This window comes from Salvelinus alpinus, chromosome 14 (assembly GCF_045679555.1).
Source record: "Salvelinus alpinus chromosome 14, SLU_Salpinus.1, whole genome shotgun sequence".
NCBI lineage: Eukaryota > Metazoa > Chordata > Actinopteri > Salmoniformes > Salmonidae > Salvelinus > Salvelinus alpinus.
In genome coordinates, this window is record NC_092099.1 from 56,360,919 (window position 1) to 56,385,001 (window position 24,083).

The following is a 24,083-nucleotide window of genomic DNA, read 5'->3' on the forward strand; positions in this document are numbered from 1 at the left end:
CTTTCTCCCCTGACCCATCTGTCTATCGCCTCCTTTGAATTCCATGCTGTCACAGTTACCAGCCCTTTCAAGCTTAACATCCTTATCATTTATCGCCCTCCAGGTTCCCTTGGAGAGTTCATCAATGAGCTTGACGCCTTGATAAGTTCCTTTCCTGAGGATGGCTCACCTCTCACAGTTCTGGGTGACTTTAACCTCCCCACGTCTACCTTTGACTCATTCCTCTCTGCCTCCTTCTTTCCACTCCTCTCCTCTTTTGACCTCACCCTCTCACCTTCCCCCCCTACTCACAAGGCAGGCAATACGCTTGACCTCATCTTTACTAGATGCTGTTCTTCCACTAATCTCATTGCAACTCCCCTCCAAGTCTCCGACCACTACCTTGTATCCTTCTCCCTCTCGCTCTCATCCAACACTTCCCACACTGCCCCCACTCGGATGGTATCGCGCCGTCCCAACCTTCGCTCTCTCTCCCCCGCTACTCTCTCCTCTTCCATCCTATCATCTCTTCCCTCTGCTCAAACCTTCTCCAACCTATCTCCTGATTCTGCCTCCTCAACCCTCCTCTCCTCCCTTTCTGCATCCTTTGACTCTCTATGTCCCCTATCCTCCAGGCCGGCTCGGTCCTCCCCTCCTGCTCCGTGGCTCGACGACTCATTGCGAGCTCACAGAACAGGGCTCCGGGCAGCCGAGCGGAAAGGGAGGAAAACTCGCCTCCCTGCGGACCTGGCATCCTTTCACTCCCTCCTCTCTACATTCTCCTCTTCTGTCTCTGCTGCTAAAGCCACTTTCTACCACTCTAAATTCCAAGCATCTGCCTCTAACCCTAGGAAGCTCTTTGCCACCTTCTCCTCCCTCCTGAATCCTCCTCCCCCCCCCCCCCTCCTCCCTCTCTGCGGATGACTTCGTCAACCATTTTGAAAAGAAGGTCGACGACATCCGATCCTCGTTTGCTAAGTCAAACGACACCGCTGGTTCTGCTCACACTGCCCTACCCTGTGCTTTGACCTCTTTCTCCCCTCTCTCTCCAGATGAAATCTCGCGTCTTGTGACGGCCGGCCGCCCAACAACCTGCCCGCTTGACCCTATCCCCTCCTCTCTTCTCCAGACCATTTCCGGAGACCTTCTCCCTTACCTCACCTCGCTCATCAACTCATCCTTGACCGCTGGCTACGTCCCTTCCGTCTTCAAGAGAGCGAGAGTTGCACCCCTTCTGAAAAAACCTACACTCGATCCCTCCGATGTCAACAACTACAAACCAGTATCCCTTCTTTCTTTTCTCTCCAAAACTCTTGAACGTGCCGTCCTTGGCCAGCTCTCCTGCTATCTCTCTCAGAATGACCTTCTTGATCCAAATCAGTCAGGTTTCAAGACTAGTCATTCAACTGAGACTGCTCTTCTCTGTGTCACGGAGGCGCTCCGCACTGCTAAAGCTAACTCTCTCTCCTCTGCTCTCATCCTTCTAGACCTATCGGCTGCCTTTGATACTGTGAACCATCAGATCCTCCTCTCCACCCTCTCCGAGTTGGGCAACTCCGGCGCGGCCCACGCTTGGATTGCGTCCTACCTGACAGGTCGCTCCTACCAGGTGGCGTGGCGAGAATCTGTCTCCGCACCACGTGCTCTCACCACTGGTGTCCCTCAGGGCTCTGTTCTAGGCCCTCTCCTATTCTCGCTATACACCAAGTCACTTGGCTCTGTCATATCCTCACATGGTCTCTCCTATCATTGCTATGCAGACGACACACAATTAATCTTCTCCTTTCCCCCTTCTGATAACCAGGTGGCGAATCGCATCTCTGCATGTCTGGCAGACATATCAGTGTGGATGACGGATCACCACCTCAAGCTGAACCTCGGCAAGACAGAGGTGCTCTTCCTCCCGGGGAAGGACTGCCCGTTCCATGATCTCGCCATCAAGGTTGACAACTCCATTGTGTCCTCCTCCCAGAGTGCTAAGAACCTTGGCGTGATCCTGGACAACACCCTGTCGTTCTCAACTAACATCAAGGCGGTGACCCGTTCCTGTAGGTTCATGCTCTACAACATTCGCAGAGTACGACCCTGCCTCACACAGGAAGCGGCGCAGGTCCTAATCCAGGCACTTGTCATCTCCCGTCTGGATTACTGCAACTCGCTGTTGGCTGGGCTCCCTGCCTGTGCCATTAAACCCCTACAACTCATCCAGAACGCCGCAGCCCGTCTGGTGTTCAACCTTCCCAAGTTCTCTCACGTCACCCCGCTCCTCCGCTCTCTCCACTGGCTTCCAGTTGAAGCTCGCATCCGCTACAAGACCATGGTGCTTGCCTACGGAGCTGTGAGGGGAACGGCACCTCCGTACCTTCAGGCTCTGATCAGGCCCTACACCCAAACAAGGGCACTGCGTTCATCCACCTCTGGCCTGCTCGCCTCCCTACCTCTGAGGAAGTACAGTTCCCGCTCAGCCCAGTCAAAACTGTTCGCTGCTCTGGCACCCCAATGGTGGAACAAACTCCCTCACGACGCCAGGTCAGCGGAGTCAATCACCACCTTCCGGAGACACCTGAAACCCCACCTCTTTAAGGAATACCTAGGATAGGATAAAGTAATCCTTCTAACCCCCCCCCCCTTAAAAGATTTAGATGCACTATTGTAAAGTGGTTGTTCCACTGGATGTCATAAGGTGAATGCACCAATTTGTAAGTCGCTCTGGATAAGAGCGTCTGCTAAATGACTTAAATGTAAATGTAAATTTGGGAATCAAGCACAGTGTGTGCTCTCTCTTTCTCTGCCACGGGAGCATAAAGAGCCTGTGTGTTTAATTAGAGTGCAGAGGACAGAGAGACAGAGGACAGAGAGACAGAGGACAGAGAGACAGGCAGACCAAAGGAAGGAGCAGGCTAGTGAGAAACAGGAGAGGAACAGGAGAGAAACAGGAGAGAAACAGGAGAGAGACAGGAGAGGACCAGGAGAGGGACAGGAGAGGGACGGGAGAGGGATAGGAGAGAAACAGGAGAGGAACAGGAGAGGGACATGAGAGAAACAGGAGAGAGACAGGAGAGAGACAGGAGAGAGACAGGAGAGGGACAGGAGAGGGACAGGAGAGGGACAGGATAGAAACAGGAGAGAGACAGGAGAGAGACAGGAGAGAAACAGGAGAGGGACAGGAGAGGGACAGGAGAGGGACAGGAGAGAGACAGGAGAGAAACAGGAGAGGGACAGGAGAGGGACAGGAGAGGGACAGGAGAGAAACAGGAGAGGGACAGGAGAGGGATAGGAGAGAAACAGGAGAGGAACAGGAGAGAAACAGGAGAGAAACAGGAGAGAGACAGGAGAGGACCAGGAGAGAAACAGGAGAGGGACAGGAGAGGGACAGGAGAGAAACAGGAGAGAGACAGGAGAGAGACAGGAAAGAAACAGGAGAGGGACAGGAGAGAAACAGGAGAGAGACAGGAGAGAAACAGGAGAGGGACAGGAGAGGGACAGGAGAGGGATAGGAAAGAAACAGGAGAGAGACCGGAGAGAAACAGGAGAGAGACAGGAGAGAAACAGGAGAGGGACAGGAGAGGGACAGGAGAGGGACAGGAGAGGGATAGGAGAGAAACAGGAGAGAGACAGGAGAGAGACAGGAGAGAAACAGGAGAGGGACAGGAGAGGGACAGGAGAGGGATAGGAGAGAAACAGGAGAGAGACAGGAGAGAAACAGGAGAGAGACAGGAGAGAGACAGGAGATAAACAGGAGAGGGACAGGAGAGGGACAGGAGAGGGATAGGAGAGAAACAGGAGAGAGACAGGAGAGAGACAGGAGAGAAACAGGAGAGGGACAGGAGAGGGATAGGAGAGAAACAGGAGCGAGACAGGAGAGAGACAGGAGAGAAACAGGAGAGGGACAGGAGAGGGACAGGAGAGGACCAGGAGAGAAACAGGAGAGGGACAGGAGAGGGATAGGAGAGAAACAGGAGAGGAACAGGAGAGGGACAGGAGAGAAACAGGAGAGAGACAGGATAGAGACAGGAGAGAAACAGGAGAGGGACAGGAGAGAAACAGGAGAGGAACAGGAGAGGGACAGGAGAGAAACAGGAGAGAAACAGGAGAGAGACAGGAGAGAAACAGGAGAGAAACAGGAGAGAAACAGGAGAGGAACAGGAGAGGACCAGGAGAGAAACAGGAGAGGGACAGTATAGGGACAGGAGAGAGACAGGAGAGAGACAGGAGAGAAACAGGAGAGGAACAGGAGAGGGATAGGAGAGAAACAGGAGAGAAACAGGAGAGGGACAGGAGAGAAACAGGAGAGGGACAGGAGAGGGACAGGAGAGGGACAGGAGAGAAACAGGAGAGAAACAGGAGAGGAACAGGAGAGAGACAGGCAAACAAATAGCCAGACAGAAAGTCAGCCAGACAGACAGCCACAGACAGTGCTCTCTGGGTTGTAAGCCACACTGTCCCGTCCCGTCTCTGTTACTGTGTTCCTCAGTTACAGCCCCTCATTACTATTTCAGATGGAGGAGAACAGAAAATAACAGAGCAGAACAAATAAGAACAGAATAGAGCAGAGCAGAGCAGTAGAGAGCAGAGCAGAACAGAACAGCAGAGAAGAGCAGCACAGAGCAGCAGAGAACAGAACAGAACAGTAGAGAACAGAACAGAGCAGTAGAGAACAGAACAGAGCAGCAGAGAACAGAACAGAACAGTAGAGAACAGAACAGAGCAGTAGAGAACAGAACAGAGCAGTAGAGAACAGAACAGAGCAGTAGAGAACAGAACAGAGCAGTAGAGAACAGAACAGAACAGTAGAGAACAGAACAGAGCAGTAGAGAACAGAACAGAGCAGTAGAGAACAGAACAGAACAGTAGAGAACAGAACAGAGCAGCAGAGAACAGAACAGAACAGTAGAGAAGAGAACAGAGCAGTAGAGAACAGAACAGAGCAGTAGAGAACAGAACAGAGCAGTAGAGAACAGAACAGAGCAGTAGAGAACAGAACAGAACAGAGCAGTAGAGAACAGAACAGAGCAGTAGAGAACAGAGCAGAGCAGAGCAGTAGAGAGCAGAGCAGTAGAGAACAGAGCAGAGCAGAGCAGTAGAGAGCAGAGCAGTAGAGAACAGAGCAGAGCAGAACAGTAGAGAACCGAACAGACCACTAGTATTCTAGTTTAGTAACTGAGCTCTAGTATTCTAGTTTAGTAACTGACCACTAGTATTCTAGTTTAGTAACTGACCACTAGTATTCTAGTTTAGTAACTGACCCAGATTATGACCCAGTAACTGACCCAGTAACTGACCCAGCCACCTATTATGACATCATTGACTTGAATGGGGAAGCCCGTTCTATTGATTACAACAACAAACCCCCAGCCATCCACTCCCAGGAGAACAACAAACCCCCAGCCATCCACTCCCAGGAGAACAACAAACCCCCAGCCATCCACTCCCAGGAGAACAACAAACCCCCAGCCATCCACTCCCAGGAGAACAACAAACCTCCAGCCATCCACTCCCAGGAGAACAACAAACCCCCAGCCATCCACTCCCAGGAGAACAACAAACCTCCAGCCATCCACTCCCAGGAGGAGAACCACAACAACAAACCTCCAGCCATCCACTCCCAGGAGGAGAACCACAAAAACAAACCTCCAGCCATCCACTCCCAGGAGGAGAACCACAAAAACAAACCTCCAGCCATCCACTCCCAGGAGGAGAACCACAACAACAAACCTCCAGCCATCCACTCCCAGGAGGAGAACCACAACAACAAACCTCCAGCCATGCACTCCCAGGAGGAGAACCACAACAACAAACCTCCAGCCATCCACTCCCAGGAGGAGAACCACAACAACAAACCTCCAGCCATCCACTCCCAGGAGGAGAACCACAACAACAAACCTCCAGCCATCCACTCCCAGGAGGAGAACCACAAACCTCCAGCCATCCACTCCCAGGAGGAGAACCACAAACCTCCAGCCATCCACTCCCAGGAGGAGAACCACAAACCTCCAGCCATCCACTCCCAGGAGGAGAACAACAAACCTCCAGCCATCCACTCCCAGGACAACAAACCTCCAGCCATCCACAGATCAGATAGACACAGGAGAACCAGACAGATTCTCTGGACAGAGGGAGAGAGTGATAGTCTGCGTGGCAGTGTCAATGTGTAGCCTAGCCTACATGGTAATCCTAAACACCATTGATTATAGGATAGCGTGCAGTTCCTCTTCTGGATAACAGGACTGTTAAGCTATCATACTTACACAATTACAGAGTATACAGAATTACAGAGTCAACAGAATTACAGAGCATAGCCTATATAACCCCCAATCGCTCTGCCTGAGGATCAGAGGGGGAGGGTAAGTGAGAATGACAAGGATGTTACTGTGAATATCTAATGTGGAGAGAGAGAGAGAGAGACAGACAGAGAGACAGAGAGAGAGAAAGAGAGAGAGAGAGAGAGTTCCGGAGTTCCAAATTAAGCAGCAACAGCTGAAAAGATGAGCTCCTAAAAATATTGAATTTTACATGGTTTTTAGAGGAAAGTATATCGAAAAAAAGCAAAAGAAAACTGCAAGACTGATTAGGAGACCAAACAAGCAGCAAACAAAGAAGAAAGGCTTTCGAAAAAAGTAAAATTATACAATTTTCTTAGCTAGCTAAGTTGTTTACCTGTTGCTAGGCAGTTGCTAGGGACTCTCCTGAAAGAAGCTAGCTAGCTAACAAGGAGAGAGAGAGAGAGAGAGGTCATGATCAGATGATCAGATGAGCTCCTGCATTTTTCAGCATTTTCTTTAAAAAAGATAGATTTAGAGTTAGTTAAACTTGGATTTTTTGTGGAACTGAGAGAGATACAGCTTCAACTGTATTCAACTGTAACTGACTTGATACAGCTTCAACTAGCACTGACGTGTCAAGTGAGAGGTGTCAAAGACCATTAGCCCAACAATGGCAGGAGAGTCGAATAGTCTACCCCAACCAAATGGAGAGGCCTTAGAAGCTCCCTCCTGCTGTTCAGAGGTAATTAAAATACAGTACCCTGTGAGTGTAAAGAATGATAAGGCAAGAAAAGAGCACAAAATGAAGCTCCTTATGGAAAATCAAGAGACACTTTTTGCTGACTATTACAAAAATGGGAACATCAGCAACCTTATCTTCCACACAAACCATCCCCTGGCATGGCACAGTGCTATATTAGCACACTACCCCTCTGTTAAGAGAGGGGGGGTTAACGAGGGGTGGAAACTCAGGATACTTGACAACGAGGACTCTGAGTCAGCTAACATAAATCTATATAAGTCTGGAACAGTATTGGTACAGGGCAACCCCAAACAGTTTCAGCTGGACTTTCACCTAATCAAAGAATTAGCCCAGCAGGAGAAGCTCTCCCTTGATAAAGATACCCCCACCCCAAGCGGGTCAGACCAGACCTCTTCATCATATAACCCCACAGACGAGCAACCCTCAGCAGACAGTCAACCTCCCAGTACAGAGCACTTCTCCCTCATTGAAATGAAGGATAAATTCACCCAGCTGGAGGTAAGGCAGGTGGAGCTGGAACAGCAGGTGATTACACTCCAGTCAGCACAGACCCAGACAACAGTCCAGCACAACAACCCCTTAACCAGACCAGGAGAGCTGGAGGTGGAGAGAGACATATCTGCACTCTGGACAGTGGTGAGACAACTTCAACAGGAGAAAGAGCAGAAGCAGGAGCAGAACAAAGCACTAGAGGAGAGGATCAGACTGCTGGAGGAGAGGGAGAGGGGGATGGAGGAGAGGATCAGACTGCTGGAGGAGAGGTTGAGGGGGATGGCATGTGACAGAGAACAACCCACTAGGGAGGTGGCCATCCCCACAGAGACGCCAGCAGAACAGCCCACCTCAGCACCGGACAAAAGTCTCGACACCACAGCAGAACAGTCCACACCAGACCCTGACCATAGAGTCAACATCACAGCAGAACAGACAAAAGAAAAAACCCAAGCCCAGCAGCTCTCACCCCCCCTGAGCACCCCCCCTGTCAGCCACCCTGATAGCCCTCCTGACAACCCCCCCACACCCACTGAGAACAAACACAAGACACAGATTGTTCTCCTTATGGACTCAAATGGGAAATATATAGAAGAAAAAAAACTTTTTCCCAAACACAGTGTGTCTAAACTCTGGTGTCCAAACACCCAGCGCGCCCTAGACCTTCTGTCTGAGGACAAACTAGGCTCACCTAGCCACATAATAATACACACAGGCACAAACGACCTGAGAGCACAGCAGGAAAGGGTGGCCACAGCACTGAAGGGAGTGATTGAAAAAGCTTCTTCTACTTTCCCCAATGCACAAGTGGTACACCCTGCTACCACGAAAAGACTTCCACCCTGCTACAATACAGCGGGTAAACGCAAGCATTTCCCGTGACTGTGCCTCAAAACCAAATGTTTTCCTGGCCCACCACTCCACCCTGGACTTGAACAGCCTCTATGACCAGGTCCACCTCTATAAGGCAGCAGTGCCCACCTTTGTCCGGACTCTAAAGGACATCGCTCTCAAACGCAGCCCCAACACTTCACACAGGAGCAACAGATCAATAGACACCCCACCCAGACCAGCGAGACACCCTCCAAGACCTGCAGGACCCCCCCGTGGACCTACACATAGAGGACCCACGCCAAGAGGACTTACATCCAGACCACAGCACCCCCAGACACATCCACACCCCCACCCCAACCAATCAACACCCCCCCACATCAACCATGCCCACACCCCATTTAGGCCCCCTCAGATCAGACCTATGCCACTCCTGCCCACCCCATGCACCCCACCCCCGCAAAGAGAGCATCAACATGGAAGTCACACATACGCCCAGGTAGTGAGCGGGCAAACAGGCCCAACCCCCACTCTTACACTCGCCCAAGCCAACGGCATGTACCAGATGCTCAGCAGGCTCTGCTCACACTTACTGGCCTGAGGCCAAACCACACGGCCAACAACATTGGAAACTTTATGGAACAAAAAGCCTTCACTATATCATCCTGGAATATCCAAGGCCTGAGGTCATCTGCCTTTGGCCTAAAGAGCAGGAACACGGACTTCACCAAAGAAATCGGTAATGCAGACATTGTCATCCTGCAAGAAACATGGTATAGCGGAGACGGACCCACTGGTTGCCCTCTAGGTTACAGAGAGCTGTTAGTCCCATCCACCAAACTACCAGGTGTGAAACAGGGAAGGGACTCAGGGGGAATGCTAATTTGGTATAGAGCAGACCTAACTCACTCCATTAAATTAATCAAAACAGGAACATTTTACATTTGGCTAGAAATTCAAAAGGAAATTATCTTAACAGAGAAAAATGTCCTCCTGTGTGCTACCTATATCCCCCCACTAGAATCCCCATACTTTAATAAAGACAGCTTCTCCATCCTGGAGGGGAAATCAATCATTTCCAGGCCCAGGGACATGTATTAGTCTGTGGCGACCTAAATGCCAGAACTGGACAAGAACCTGACACCCTCAGCACACAGGGGGACAAACACCTGCCTGCAGGTGACAGCATTCCCTCCCCCATATGCCCCCCTAGGCACAACTATGACAACATAACCAACAAAAACGGGTCACAACTCCTGCAGCTCTGTCGCACGCTGGGTATGTACATAGTCAATGGTAGGCTTCGAGGGGACTCCTATGGTAGGTTCACCTATAGCTCATCTCTTGGCAGTAGCACTGTAGACTACTTTATCACTGACCTCAACCCAGAGTCTCTCAGAGCGTTCACAGTCAGCCCACTGACACCCCTATCAGACCACAGCAAAATCACAGTCTACTTGAACAGAGCAATACTCAATCATGAGGCATCAAAGCCAAAGGAACTGAGTAACATTAAGAAATGCTATAGATGGAAGGAATGCAGTTTGGAAACCTACCAAAAAACAATTAGGCAACAGCAAATTCAATCCCTTTTAGACAACTTCCTGGGTAAAATGTTCCACTGCAATAGTGAAGGTGTAAACTTGGCAGTAGAAAATCTTAACAGTATATTTGACCTCTCAGCTTCCCTATCAAATCTAAAAATCTCAAATAGAAAACCGAAGAAAATGAACAACAATGACAAATGGTTTGATAAAGAATGCAAAAATCTAAGAAATAAATTGAGGAACCTGTCCAACCAAAAACATAGAGACCCGGAAAACCTGAGTCTACGCCTTCACTATGGCGAATCACTAAAACAATACAGAAATACACTACGGAAAAAGAAGGAACAGCACGTCAGAAATCAGCTCAATGTAATTGAAGACTCCATAGACTCTAACCAATTCTGGGAAAATTGGAAAACACTAAACAAACAACAACACGAAGAATTATCTATCCAAAATGGAGATGTATGGGTAAACCACTTCTCCAATCTTTTTGGCTCTATAACAAAGAATAAAGAACAAAAACATATACATGATCAAATACAAATCCTAGAATCAACTATTAAAGACTACCAGAACCCATTGGATTCTCCAATTACCTTGAATGAGTTACAGGACAAAATAAAAACCCTCAAACCCAAAAAGGCCTGTGGTGTTGATGGTATCCTTAATGAAATGATCAAATATACAGACAACAAATTCCAATTGGCTATACTAAAACTCTTTAACATCGTCCTTAGCTCTGGCATCTTCCCCAATATTTGGAACCAAGGACTGATCACCCCAATCCACAAAAGTGGAGACAAATTTGACCCCAATAACTACCGTGGAATATGCGTCAACAGTAACCTTGGGAAAATCCTCTGCATTATCATTAACAGCAGACTCGTACATTTCCTCAATGAAAACAATGTACTGAGCAAATGTCAAATTGGCTTTTTACCAAATTACCGTACAACAGACCATGTATTCACCCTACACACCCTAATTGACAACCAAACAAACCAAAACAAAGGCAAAGTCTTCTCATGCTTTGTTGATTTCAAAAAAGCCTTCGACTCAATTTGGCATGAGGGTCTGCTATACAAATTGATGGAAAGTGGTGTTGGGGGTAAAACATACGACATTATAAAATCCATGTACACAAACAACAAGTGTGCGGTTAAAATTGGCAAAAAACACACACATTTCTTCACACAGGGTCGTGGGGTGAGACAGGGATGCAGCTTAAGCCCCACCCTCTTCAACATATATATCAACGAATTGGCGCGGGCACTAGAACAGTCTGCAGCACCCGGTCTCACCCTACTAGAATCCGAAGTCAAATGTCTACTGTTTGCTGATGATCTGGTGCTTCTGTCACCAACCAAGGAGGGCCTACAGCAGCACCTAGATCTTCTGCACAGATTCTGTCAGACCTGGGCCCTGACAGTAAATCTCAGTAAGACCAAAATAATGGTGTTCCAAAAAAGGTCCAGTCACCAGGACCACAAATTCCATCTAGACACCGTTGCCCTAGAGCACACAAAAAACTATACATACCTCGGCCTAAACATCAGCACCACAGGTAACTTCCACAAAGCTGTGAACGATCTGAGAGACAAGGCAAGAAGGGCCTTCTATGCCATCAAAAGGAACATAAATTTCAACATACCAATTAGGATCTGGCTAAAAATACTTGAATCAGTCATAGAGCCCATTGCCCTTTATGGTTGTGAGGTCTGGGGTCCGCTCACCAACCAAGATTTCACAAAATGGGACAAACACCAAATTGAGACTCTGCATGCAGAATTCTGCAAAAATATCCTCCGTGTACAACGTAGAACACCAAATAATGCATGCAGAGCAGAATTAGGCCGATACCCACTAATTATCAAAATCCAGAAAAGAGCCGTTAAATTCTACAACCACCTAAAAGGAAGCGATTCCCAAACCTTCCATAACAAAGCCATCACCTACAGAGAGATGAACCTGGAGAAGAGTCCCCTAAGCAAGCTGGTCCTAGGGCTCTGTTCACAAACACAAACACACCCCACAGAGCCCCAGGACAACAGCACAATTAGACCCAACCAAATCATGAGAAAACAAAAAGATAATTACTTGACACATTGGAAAGAATTAACAAAAAAACAGAGCAAACTAGAATGCTATTTGGCCCTAAACAGAGAGTACACAATGGCAGAATACCTGACCACTGTGACTGACCCAAACTTAAGGAAAGCTTTGACTATGTACAGACTCAGTGAGCATAGCCTTGCTATTGAGAAAGGCCGCCGTAGGCAGACATGGCTCTCAAGAGAAGACAGGCTATGTGCACACTGCCCACAAAATGAGGTGGAAACTGAGCTGCACTTCCTAACCTCCTGCCCAATGTATGACCATATTAGAGAGACATATTTCCCTCAGATTACACAGATCCACAAAGAATTCGAAAACAAATCCAATTTTGATAAACTCCCATATCTACTGGGTGAAATTCCACAGTGTGCCATCACAGCAGCAAGATTTGTGACCTGTTGCCACAAGAAAAGGGCAACCAGTGAAGAACAAACACCACTGTAAATACAACCCATATTTATGTTTATTTATTTTAACTTGTGTGCTTTAACCATTTGTACATTGTTACAACACTGCATATATATAATATGACATTTGTAATGTCTTTATTGTTTTGAAACTTCTGTATGTGTAATGTTTACTGTTCATTTTTATTGTTTATTTGACTTTTGTATATTACCTACCTCACTTGCTTTGGCAATGTTAACACATGTTTCCCATGCCAATAAAGCCCCTTGAATTGAATTGAATTGAATTGAGAGAGAGAGAGAGAGAGAGAGAGAGAGAGAGAGAGAGAGAGAGAGAGAGAGAGAGAGAGAGAAAGACAGACAGAGAGAGAGAGACAGAGAGAGAGAAAGAGAGATAGACAGACAGACAGACAGACAGACAGACAGACAGACAGACAGACAGACAGACAGACAGACAGACAGACAGACAGACAGACAGACAGAGAGAGAGAGAGAAATAAAGGGGATCAGGGATGGTAGAGATGAGCCAAGATAGATTACTGTGTGAAGGGAGCAGAGAGAAGAGCAGAGAGGATATGCTGCCTGCTGTTCAGAGCAGAGTTACACATGGTGGCTGTTCTGTTCTTTTCTGTTGTTGTTGTTGAGGTGAAAGGGCACAGTGATACACTGAGTCATAATAGATTGGACAGGGACAATGCTGACAGAATTCCTTCCACTCCCCTTCACAAAGCATGCACGAGCATGAGTGTACACACACACACAAAAACACCTATACACACACACACACACAAAAACACCTATACACAAAAACACCTATAAACACACACACACAAAAACACACACACACACACTTGGAGGTTTTTATGACATGTTTTCTGTATACAGTTGAAGTCGGTAGTTTGCATATACCTTAGCCAAATACATTTAAACTCTGTTTTTCACAATTCCTGACATTTAATCCTAGTAAAAATTCCCTGTTTTAGGTCAGTTTGAATCACCACTTTATTTTAAGAATGTGAAATGTCAGAATAATAGTAGAGAGAATGCTTTTATTTCTTTCATCACATTCCCAGTGTGTCAGAAGTTTACATACACTCAATTAGTATTTGGTAGCATTGCCTTTAAATTGTTTAACTTGGGTCAAATGTTTCGGGTAGCCTTCCACAAGCTTCCCACAATAATTTGGGTGAATTTTGGCCCATTCCTCCCGACAGAGCTGGTGTAACTGAGTCAGGTTTGTAGGCCTCCTTGCTCGCACACGCTTTTTCAGTTCTGCCCACAAATTTTTGATAGAGTGAATTATAAGTGAAATAATCTGTCTGTAAACAATTGTTGGAAAAATGACTTGTGTCATACACAAAGTAGATGTCCTAACCGACTTGCCAAAACTATAGTTTGTTAACAAGACATTGGTGGAGTGGTTGAAAAACGAGTTTTAATGACTCCAACCTAAGTGTATGTAAACTTTCGACTTCAACTGTATGTACAATACAATTCAACCATATAAAATACATGTCAACATATAGCAGATAGGGTCTAATAGATGTAGGACTACACGTCAACATATAGGAGATAGGGTCTGATAGATGTAGGACCTCACGTCAACATATAGGAGATAGGGTCTGATAGATGTAGGACTACACGTCAACATATAGGAGATAGGGTCTGATAGATGTAGGACTACACGTCAACATATAGGAGATAGGGTCTGAAAGATGTAGGACTACACGTCAACATATAGGAGATAGGGTCTGATAGATGTAGGACCTCACGTCAACATATAGGAGATAGGGTCTGATAGATGTAGGACTACACGTCAACATATAGGAGATAGGGTCTGATAGATGTAGGACTACACGTCAACATATAGGAGATAGGGTCTGATAGATGTAGGACTACACGTCAACATATAGGAGATAGGGTCTGATAGATGTAGGACCTCACGTCAACATATAGGAGATAGGGTCTGATAGATGTAGGACTACACGTCAACATATAGGAGATAGGGTCTGATAGATGTAGGACTACACGTCAACATATAGGAGATAGGGTCTGATAGATGTAGGACTACACGTCAACATATAGGAGATAGGGTCTGATAGATGTAGGACTACACGTCAACATATAGGAGATAGGGTCTGAAAGATGTAGGACCTCACGTCAACATATAGGAGATAGGGTCTGATAGATGTAGGACTACACGTCAACATATAGGAGATAGGGTCTGATAGATGTAGGACTACAAGTCAACATATAGGAGATAGGGTCTGATAGATGTAGGACTACACGTCAACATATAGGAGATAGGGTCTGAAAGATGTAGGACCTCACGTCAACATATAGGAGATAGGGTCTGAAAGATGTAGGACCTCACGTCAACATATAGGAGATAGGGTCTGATAGATGTAGGACTACACGTCAACATATAGGAGATAGGGTCTGAAAGATGTAGGACCTCACGTCAACATATAGGAGATAGGGTCTGATAGATGTAGGACTACACGTCAACATATAGGAGATAGGGTCTAATAGATGTAGGACTACACGTCAACATATAGGAGATAGGGTCTGATAGATGTAGGACTACACGTCAACATATAGGAGATAGGGTCTGATAGATGTAGGACTACACGTCAACATATAGGAGATAGGGTCTGATAGATGTAGGACTACACGTCAACATATAGGAGATAGGGTCTGATAGATGTAGGACTACACGTCAACATATAGGAGATAGGGTCTGATAGATGTAGGACTACACGTCAACATATAGGAGATAGGGTCTGATAGATGTAGGACTACACGTCAACATATAGGAGATAGAGTCTGATAGATGTAGGACTACACGTCAACATATAGGAGATAGGATCTAATAGATGTAGGACTACACGTCAACATATAGGAGATAGGGTCTGATAGATGTAGGACTACACGTCAACATATAGGAGATAGGGTCTGATAGATGTAGGACTACACGTCAACATATAGGAGATAGGGTCTGATAGATGTAGGACTACACGTCAACATATAGGAGATAGGGTCTGATAGATGTAGGACTACACGTCAACATATAGGAGATAGGATCTAATAGATGTAGGACTACACGTCAACATATAGGAGATAGGGTCTGATAGATGTAGGACTACACGTCAACATATAGGAGATAGGGTCTGATAGATGTAGGACTACACGTCAACATATAGGAGATAGGGTCTGATAGATGTAGGACTACACGTCAACATATAGGAGATAGGGTCTGATAGATGTAGGACTACACGTCAACATATAGGAGATAGGGTCTGATAGATGTAGGACTACACGTCAACATATAGGAGATAGGGTCTGATAGATGTAGGACTACACGTCAACATATAGGAGATAGGGTCTGATAGATGTAGGACTACACGTCAACATATAGGAGATAGGGTCTGATAGATGTAGGACTACACGTCAACATATAGGAGATAGGGTCTGATAGATGTAGGACTACACGTCAACATATAGGAGATAGGATCTGATAGATGTAGGACTACACGTCAACATATAGGAGATAGGGTCTGATAGATGTAGGACTACACGTCAACATATAGGAGATAGGGTCTGATAGATGTAGGACTACACGTCAACATATAGGAGATAGGGTCTGATAGATGTAGGACTACACGTCAACATATAGGAGATAGGGTCTGATAGATGTAGGACTACACGTCAACATATAGGAGATAGGATCTAATAGATGTAGGACTACACGTCAACATATAGGAGATAGGGTCTGATAGATGTAGGACTACACGTCAACATATAGGAGATAGGGTCTGATAGATGTAGGACTACACGTCAACATATAGGAGATAGGGTCTGATAGATGTAGGACTACACGTCAACATATAGGAGATAGGGTCTGATAGATGTAGGACTACACGTCAACATATAGGAGATAGGGTCTGATAGATGTAGGACTACACGTCAACATATAGGAGATAGGGTCTGATAGATGTAGGACTACACGTCAACATATAGGAGATAGGGTCTGAAAGATGTAGGACCTCACGTCAACATATAGGAGATAGGGTCTGATAGATGTAGGACTACACGTCAACATATAGGAGATAGGGTCTGATAGATGTAGGACTACACGTCAACATATAGGAGATAGGGTCTGATAGATGTAGGACTACACGTCAACATATAGGAGATAGGGTCTGATAGATGTAGGACTACACGTCAACATATAGGAGATAGGGTCTGATAGATGTAGGACTACACGTCAACATATAGGAGATAGGGTCTGAAAGATGTAGGACCTCACGTCAACATATAGGAGATAGGGTCTGATAGATGTAGGACTACACGTCAACATATAGGAGATAGGGTCTGATAGATGTAGGACTACACGTCAACATATAGGAGATAGGGTCTGATAGATGTAGGACTACACGTCAACATATAGGAGATAGGGTCTGATAGATGTAGGACTACACGTCAACATATAGGAGATAGGGTCTGATAGATGTAGGACCTCACGTCAACATATAGGAGATAGGGTCTGATAGATGTAGGACCTCACGTCAACATATAGGAGATAGGGTCTGATAGATGTAGGACTACACGTCAACATATAGGAGATACTTCTCTAACCCTGGCTAAACCTGGACTATGTCCATTAATACTTCTCTAACCCTGGCTAAACCTGGACTATGTCCATTAATACTTCTCTAACCCTGGCTAAACCTGGACTATGTCCATTAATACTTCTCTAAACCTGACTAAACCTGGACTATGTCCATTAATACTTCTCTAACCCTGGCTAAACCTGTACTATGTCCCAAATGGCACCCTATTCCCTAGTGCACTACTTTTGACCAGGGCCCAGGGAATAGTGCACCAATTTTAAAAAGTAGTGCACTATATAGGGAATAGGGTGCCATTTGGGATGGACATTGTGAATATTAACCAGAACGAACAGAACAGAGCATCATCAACTTGCTGTCACCACGCCACCTCCACAAGCCACTCCCACCCCCTTGCTGTCACCATGCCACCTCCACAAGCCACTCCCACCCCCTTGCTGTCACCATGCCACCTCCACAAGCCACTCCCACCCCCTTGCTGTCACCATGCCACCTCCACAAGCCACTCCCACCCCCGTGCTGTCACCATGCCACCTCCACAAGCCACTCCCACCCCCTTGCTGTCACCACGCCACCTCCACAAGCCACTCCCACCCCCTTGCTGTCACCACGCCTTCTCCACAAGCCACTCCCACCCCCTTGCTGTCACCACACCACCTCCACAAGCCACTCCCACCCCCTTGCTGTCACCATGCCACCTCCACAAGCCACTCCCACCCCCTTGCTGTCACCATGCCACCTCCACAAGCCACTCCCACCCCCTTGCTGTCACCATTTCAACTCCACAAGCCACTCCCACCCCCTTGCTGTCACCATTTCAACTCCACAAGCCACTCCCACCCCCTTGCTGTCACCATTTCAACTCCACAAGCCACTCCCACCCCCTTGCTGTCACCATTTCAACTCCACAAGCCACTCCCACCCCCTTGCTGTCACCATTTCAACTCCACAAGCCACTCCCACCCCCTTGCTGTCACCATTTCAACTCCACAAGCCACTCCCACCCCCTTGCTGTCACCATTTCAACTCCACAAGCCACTCCCACCCCCTTGCTGTCACCATGCCACCTCCACAAGCCACTCCCACCCCCTTGATGTCACCATGCCACCTCCACAAGCCACTTCCACCCCCTTGCTGTCACCATGCCACCTCCACAAGCCACTTCCACCCCCTTGCTGTCACCACGCCACCTCCACAAGCCACTCCCACCCCCTTGCTGTCACCACACCTTTTTGATGTCACTTCCCCTGCCAGGACAGATTAATGGGATATGTGGGTTCCCTTGACAACAGGACAAACGGGTTGCCATGCAACCGCATCAGAGTCTGAATTATCCTGATAGAACAGCAGATGAATCCTCCTGATAGAACAGCAGATGAATCCTCCTGATAGAACAGCAGATGAATCCTCCTGATAGAACAGCAGATGACTCCTCCTGATAGAACAGCAGATGAATCCTCCTGATACAACAGCAGATTAATCCTCCTGATAGAACAGCAGATACAGAAGTGCGTCACTCAAACGAGGCTGCAATTAATATTATTGGGACTGTAGCAACTGTGTAAGCATCAAAATCCAGGGTGTTAGCTACATTTCTATTCAAGCGTTGATTGACATGGTATTGGACCAATAGTATTCGAGAAAATATGAAAAAAATGGACCCCTCTGACACTGTACATTACATGGTGACGTGTCCCGACGTAGGGCAAGCATTATGCAACTCATTGTGTGCCGTACAGCCTCTTTGCACCAGGGGTATCCCTCCTCTCTCAGATTAAAATCATGATTAACCATATACACTAGTAAGAAACCTTCATCATTCATGATTTTCGTTTAATGAGCATTAGTATGAATTTTATTATGGCTAAATATTAAACACATTTTTCATGAGTAGGGCGCTAACAGCAATGTGGTCATCGATAACACAAACACTGAATCAATCAATCATGAATTGCTTACGACTTTGATGAGCAGAATCTTAAACAGAATAACCCTGTGCCAACCTCTGATCTGCATCTACACAAACAAACCCGGCTGACAAAGAGCTGTCCTATTTTTGCTCTCATGTTTGCCTTGTTCACGTGTTTTGAAATACCTTTGCTGTGCCATCCTATTCACGAGTGCTTTATTCAATAATTGGGAAATCTCATTCGTGTGCAATAACGCATGTCAATAACACGCTATCTATTAAAGTTGTTTGTAAATGACATGCTCTAACTCAAATTGAGACGCGATATTCCTGCCTCTCTTTCTGCTGTTGGTTGTGAAGGTGAAGAAAGTAAACTGGACCAAAGTGCATAGCCAGTTCAGTGACCTTGTACAGCGTGTCACCAAACTGCAATAGTTATGAACTATGTGGAATGTTTTTGGACCATTGGCTTCCCTGTAAACAGGTACTGAAAGGAGGCACCTCCCTCAGGCTCCTCCCTGCATTCACTTCCTCGTTAGCAGCCTATAGCTGTTCGGGAGTGGAGCGGTGCTTGTTGGGCCTTTCCCTTTCCAGACATTTCCTGTCAAAATACAACTAAATTTGTATTTTTTGTGTGTTCATGCAACATAATTTCTAAGATAGTTCCAAGGAAATAGACTCACAAATGTGGATATAATTTCCATGTAATCCGACATAACGTTACTGCCTATTTCATGGAAAGAGCAGGTGTTCATGTACACAGTGTATATGATGAAGTGAAAGGTCAGAGGTCAGTTGGTGTTACAACTGTTATTAGTTGTTATATTTCTTTTTATATTCATATTGTTGCTTTATACAGTAATTGACTCATGTAAAGTAGTTTATACAATTATTTATCTTGTGCTATTGTAAGTTGTTGCATATTAACCCTCATCCTTCTCATGCTTTGTTCAGTAACATTATATAAAGTAACATTGTTCCTTCATCTCTCTCTTTGAACAGAATCCATCCCCTCTGAAAATAAAGTTCCCTACTTTGTGTAACTCATATATTTAACGATATCTATTAATTTATCAATACATTATCAATGGTGAGTGTAAAGTGAATTCCTTGCGAGTTCATCAATAGTTAATTCAATCAATAGTGCATTTATCGAGTCATCATCACTGCGCGCCATCATGACTCTCAAAAGCAGTGACAGCCGCAGTTTACTTTTGAAGCTAACATTAGCCCCGCCCTAAAACCCCTATTCAAATTCGACACAAACCTTAAAATAGGTATGAAATGAGACATTATATCATCTGTGATAAGTTGGACAAATCGGGAGAAAAAGCAGTTTCCCCACACAACATATCTTCCCCTTTCACCATCGAGCAGGAGCCTTCGCTTCCCCATCCGCCATGTTGTGGCGGGCAGCATGGAGGTCCCCTCGTTGATTTCGCTGGAAAGGGGAGAAATTCGGCTGTACAATGGTATTATTATTACACTTCACCTGGACGTATTTGGCGCTAAAAAAAGGTCAAGTGTGAATGTGGTTTGGTTATAATTAGCTAGTTAGCTAACGTAAAGTTATACCAGTATGATGAGAACTACCCTTGGCTAAGCAGCTAACCAACAAGCGAGGAAAGCTAGCGTAAAGTTATACCAGAATGATGAGAACTACCCTTAACTAAGTAGCTAACCAACAAGCGAGGAAAGCTAACGTAAAGTTATACCAGAATGATGAGAACTACCCTTGGCTAAGTAGCTAACCAACAAGCGAGGAAAGCTAGCTAGCCAAGTAAGGTTTTTCACTCGAAGGCTGAAGTCATCATGTGTAAACTACTGATCTAGACAGGTGCTTGTAATCGGAGAAAACAAATATGCACAAATAAACTAAGTTAGCGAACTTCCTTTGCTGCAATGATAGCCAAGTAGCCTTAGCCAATATAAGATTAAAACCAACAAACTTTGGGAAACTGCCACGGTACTCACGTTCATTTGCAGTGTACAGACCTAGCTACGGTAAGACGAGGTAGACAGATTTTAGACAGGACAAACACTGCAGTTAGCTACTCTACATTTCCTCGAAGAACAACCAAGACCTAACAAACCATAGCCGAGAAAACAAAGTGTTTTGTTAAGAAACAGTAAGCTAGTTATAAAACACATATAGTAAATGGTTGAACCCCAAACGCACATGTAAACAGAACCTCAGCATCAAATGACCAGACCTGACTGACAGCATTGCTGTTTCAAACATGTGTAGAATAAATTCCAGCTCCGACATAAACTATTTCTCCTGCTGTCGTGTCATTCTTATAATCCAAATTTGTGCTGACTGATCAACAGGGCTAACTAGTCTACCTAAAATAACCTGTCATAGTGTTGTTGTAATAGGGCTAACTAGGTTACCTATAATAACCTGTCATAGTGTTGTTGTAATAGGGCTAACTAGGTTACCTATAATAACCTGTCATAGTGTTGTTGTAATAGGGCTAACTAGGTTACCTAAAATAACCTGTCATAGTGTTGTTGTAATAGGGCTAACTAGTCTACCTAAAATAACCTGTCATAGTGTTGTTGTAATAGGGCTAACTAGGTTACCTATAATAACCTGTCATAGTGTTGTTGTAATAGGGCTAACTAGGTTACCTAAAATAACCTGTCATAGTGTTGTTGTAATAGGGCTAACTAGGCTACCTATAATAACCTGTCATAGACTTGTTGTAATAGGGTATAATAACCTGTCATAGTGTTGTTGTAATAGGGCTAACTAGGTTACCTATAATAACCTGTCATAGTGTTGTTGTAATAGGGCTAACTAGGTTACCTATAATAACCTGTCATAGTGTTGTTGTAATAGGGCTAACTAGGTTACCTATAATAACCTGTCATAGTGTTGTTGTAATAGGGCTAACTAGGTTACCTATAATAACCTGTCATAGTGTTGTTGTAATAGGGCTAACTAGGTTACCTATAATAACCTGTCATAGTGTTGTTGTAATAGGGCTAACTAGGTTACCTATAATAACCTGTCATAGTGTTGTTGTAATAGGGCTAACTAGGTTACCTATAATAACCTGTCATAGTGTTGTTGTAATAGGGCTAACTAGGTTACCTATAATAACCTGTCATAGTGTTGTTGTAATAGGGCTAACTAGGTTACCTATAATAACCTGTCATAGTGTTGTTGTAATAGGGCTAACTAGGTTACCTAAAATAACCTGTCATAGTGTTGTTGTAATAGGGCTAACTAGTCTACCTAAAATAACCTGTCATAGTGTTGTTGTAATAGGGCTAACTAGGTTACCTATAATAACCTGTCATAGTGTTGTTGTAATAGGGCTAACTAGGTTACCTAAAATAACCTGTCATAGTGTTGTTGTAATAGGGCTAACTAGGCTACCTATAATAACCTGTCATAGACTTGTTGTAATAGGGTATAATAACCTGTCATAGTGTTGTTGTAATAGGGCTAACTAGGTTACCTATAATAACCTGTCATAGTGTTGTTGTAATAGGGCTAACTAGGTTACCTATAATAACCTGTCATAGTGTTGTTGTAATAGGGCTAACTAGGTTACCTATAATAACCTGTCATAGTGTTGTTGTAATAGGGCTAACTAGGTTACCTATAATAACCTGTCATAGTGTTGTTGTAATAGGGCTAACTAGGTTACCTATAATAACCTGTCATAGTGTTGTTGTAATAGGGCTAACTAGGTTACCTATAATAACCTGTCATAGTGTTGTTGTAATAGGGCTAACTAGGTTACCTATAATAACCTGTCATAGTGTTGTTGTAATAGGGCTAACTAGGTTACCTATAATAACCTGTCATAGTGTTGTTGTAATAGGGCTAACTAGGCTACCTATAATAACCTGTCATAGTGTTGTTGTAATAGGGCTAACTAGGTTACCTATAATAACCTGTCATAGTGTTGTTGTAATAGGGCTAACTAGGCTACCTATAATAACCTGTCATAGTGTTGTTGTAATAGGTCTAACTAGGTTACCTATAATAACCTGGCATAGTGTTGTTGTAATAGGGCTAACTAGGCTACCTATAATAACCTGTCATAGTGTTGTTGTAATAGGGCTAACTAGGTTACCTATAATAACCTGTCATAGTGTTGTTGTAATAGGGCTAACTAGGTTACCTATAATAACCTGTCATAGACTTGTTGTAATAGGGTATAATAACCTGTCATAGTGTTGTTGTAATAGGGCTAACTAGGTTACCTATAATAACCTGTCATAGTGTTGTTGTAATAGGGCTAACTAGGTTACCTATAATAACCTGTCATAGTGTTGTTGTAATAGGGCTAACTAGGTTACCTATAATAACCTGTCATAGTGTTGTTGTAATAGGGCTAACTAGGTTACCTATAATAACCTGTCATAGTGTTGTTGTAATAGGGCTAACTAGGTTACCTATAATAACCTGTCATAGTGTTGTTGTAATAGGGCTAACTAGGTTACCTATAATAACCTGTCATAGTGTTGTTGTAATAGGGCTAACTAGGTTACCTATAATAACCTGTCATAGTGTTGTTGTAATAGGGCTAACTAGGTTACCTATAATAACCTGTCATAGTGTTGTTGTAATAGGGCTAACTAGGTTACCTATAATAACCTGTCATAGTGTTGTTGTAATAGGGCTAACTAGGTTACCTATAATAACCTGTCATAGTGTTGTTGTAATAGGGCTAACTAGGCTACCTATAATAACCTGTCATAGTGTTGTTGTAATAGGGCTAACTAGGTTACCTATAATAACCTGTCATAGTGTTGTTGTAATAGGGCTAACTAGGTTACCTATAATAACCTGTCATAGTGTTGTTGTAATAGGGCTAACTAGGTTACCTATAATAACCTGTCATAGTGTTGTTGTAATAGGGCTAACTAGGTTACCTATAATAACCTGTCATAGTGTTGTTGTAATAGGGCTAACTAGGTTACCTATAATAACCTGTCATAGTGTTGTTGTAATAGGGCTAACTAGGTTACCTATAATAACCTGTCATAGTGTTGTTGTAATAGGGCTAACTAGTCTACCTATAATAACCTGTCATAGTGTTGTTGTAATAGGGCTAACTAGGTTACCTATAATAACCTGTCATAGTGTTGTTGTAATAGGGCTAACTAGGTTACCTATAAT

General features: G+C 44.9%; 2 protein-coding genes across 2 annotated transcripts in view; one reads left to right on the forward strand and one right to left on the reverse strand.

Annotated features, from left to right (window-relative positions):
- The window catches only part of map3k13 (mitogen-activated protein kinase kinase kinase 13), a 158,715-nt gene that overhangs the window by 127,562 nt on the left and 7,070 nt on the right, over positions 1 to 24,083 (reverse strand). The gene's annotated exons all lie outside the window — the stretch shown is intronic.
- LOC139538279 (uncharacterized) lies at positions 17,477 to 18,295 on the forward strand. Its single transcript, XM_071340126.1, has one exon. The coding sequence runs from the start codon at positions 17,477 to 17,479 to the stop codon at positions 18,293 to 18,295; it is 819 nt and encodes a 272-aa protein (XP_071196227.1).

Bases quoted from the DNA above. Each gene is read 5' to 3' on its own strand.
- LOC139538279 (XM_071340126.1), top strand. From the start codon at position 17,477: ATGCCACCTCCACAAGCCACTCCCACCCCCTTGCTGTCACCATGCCAC.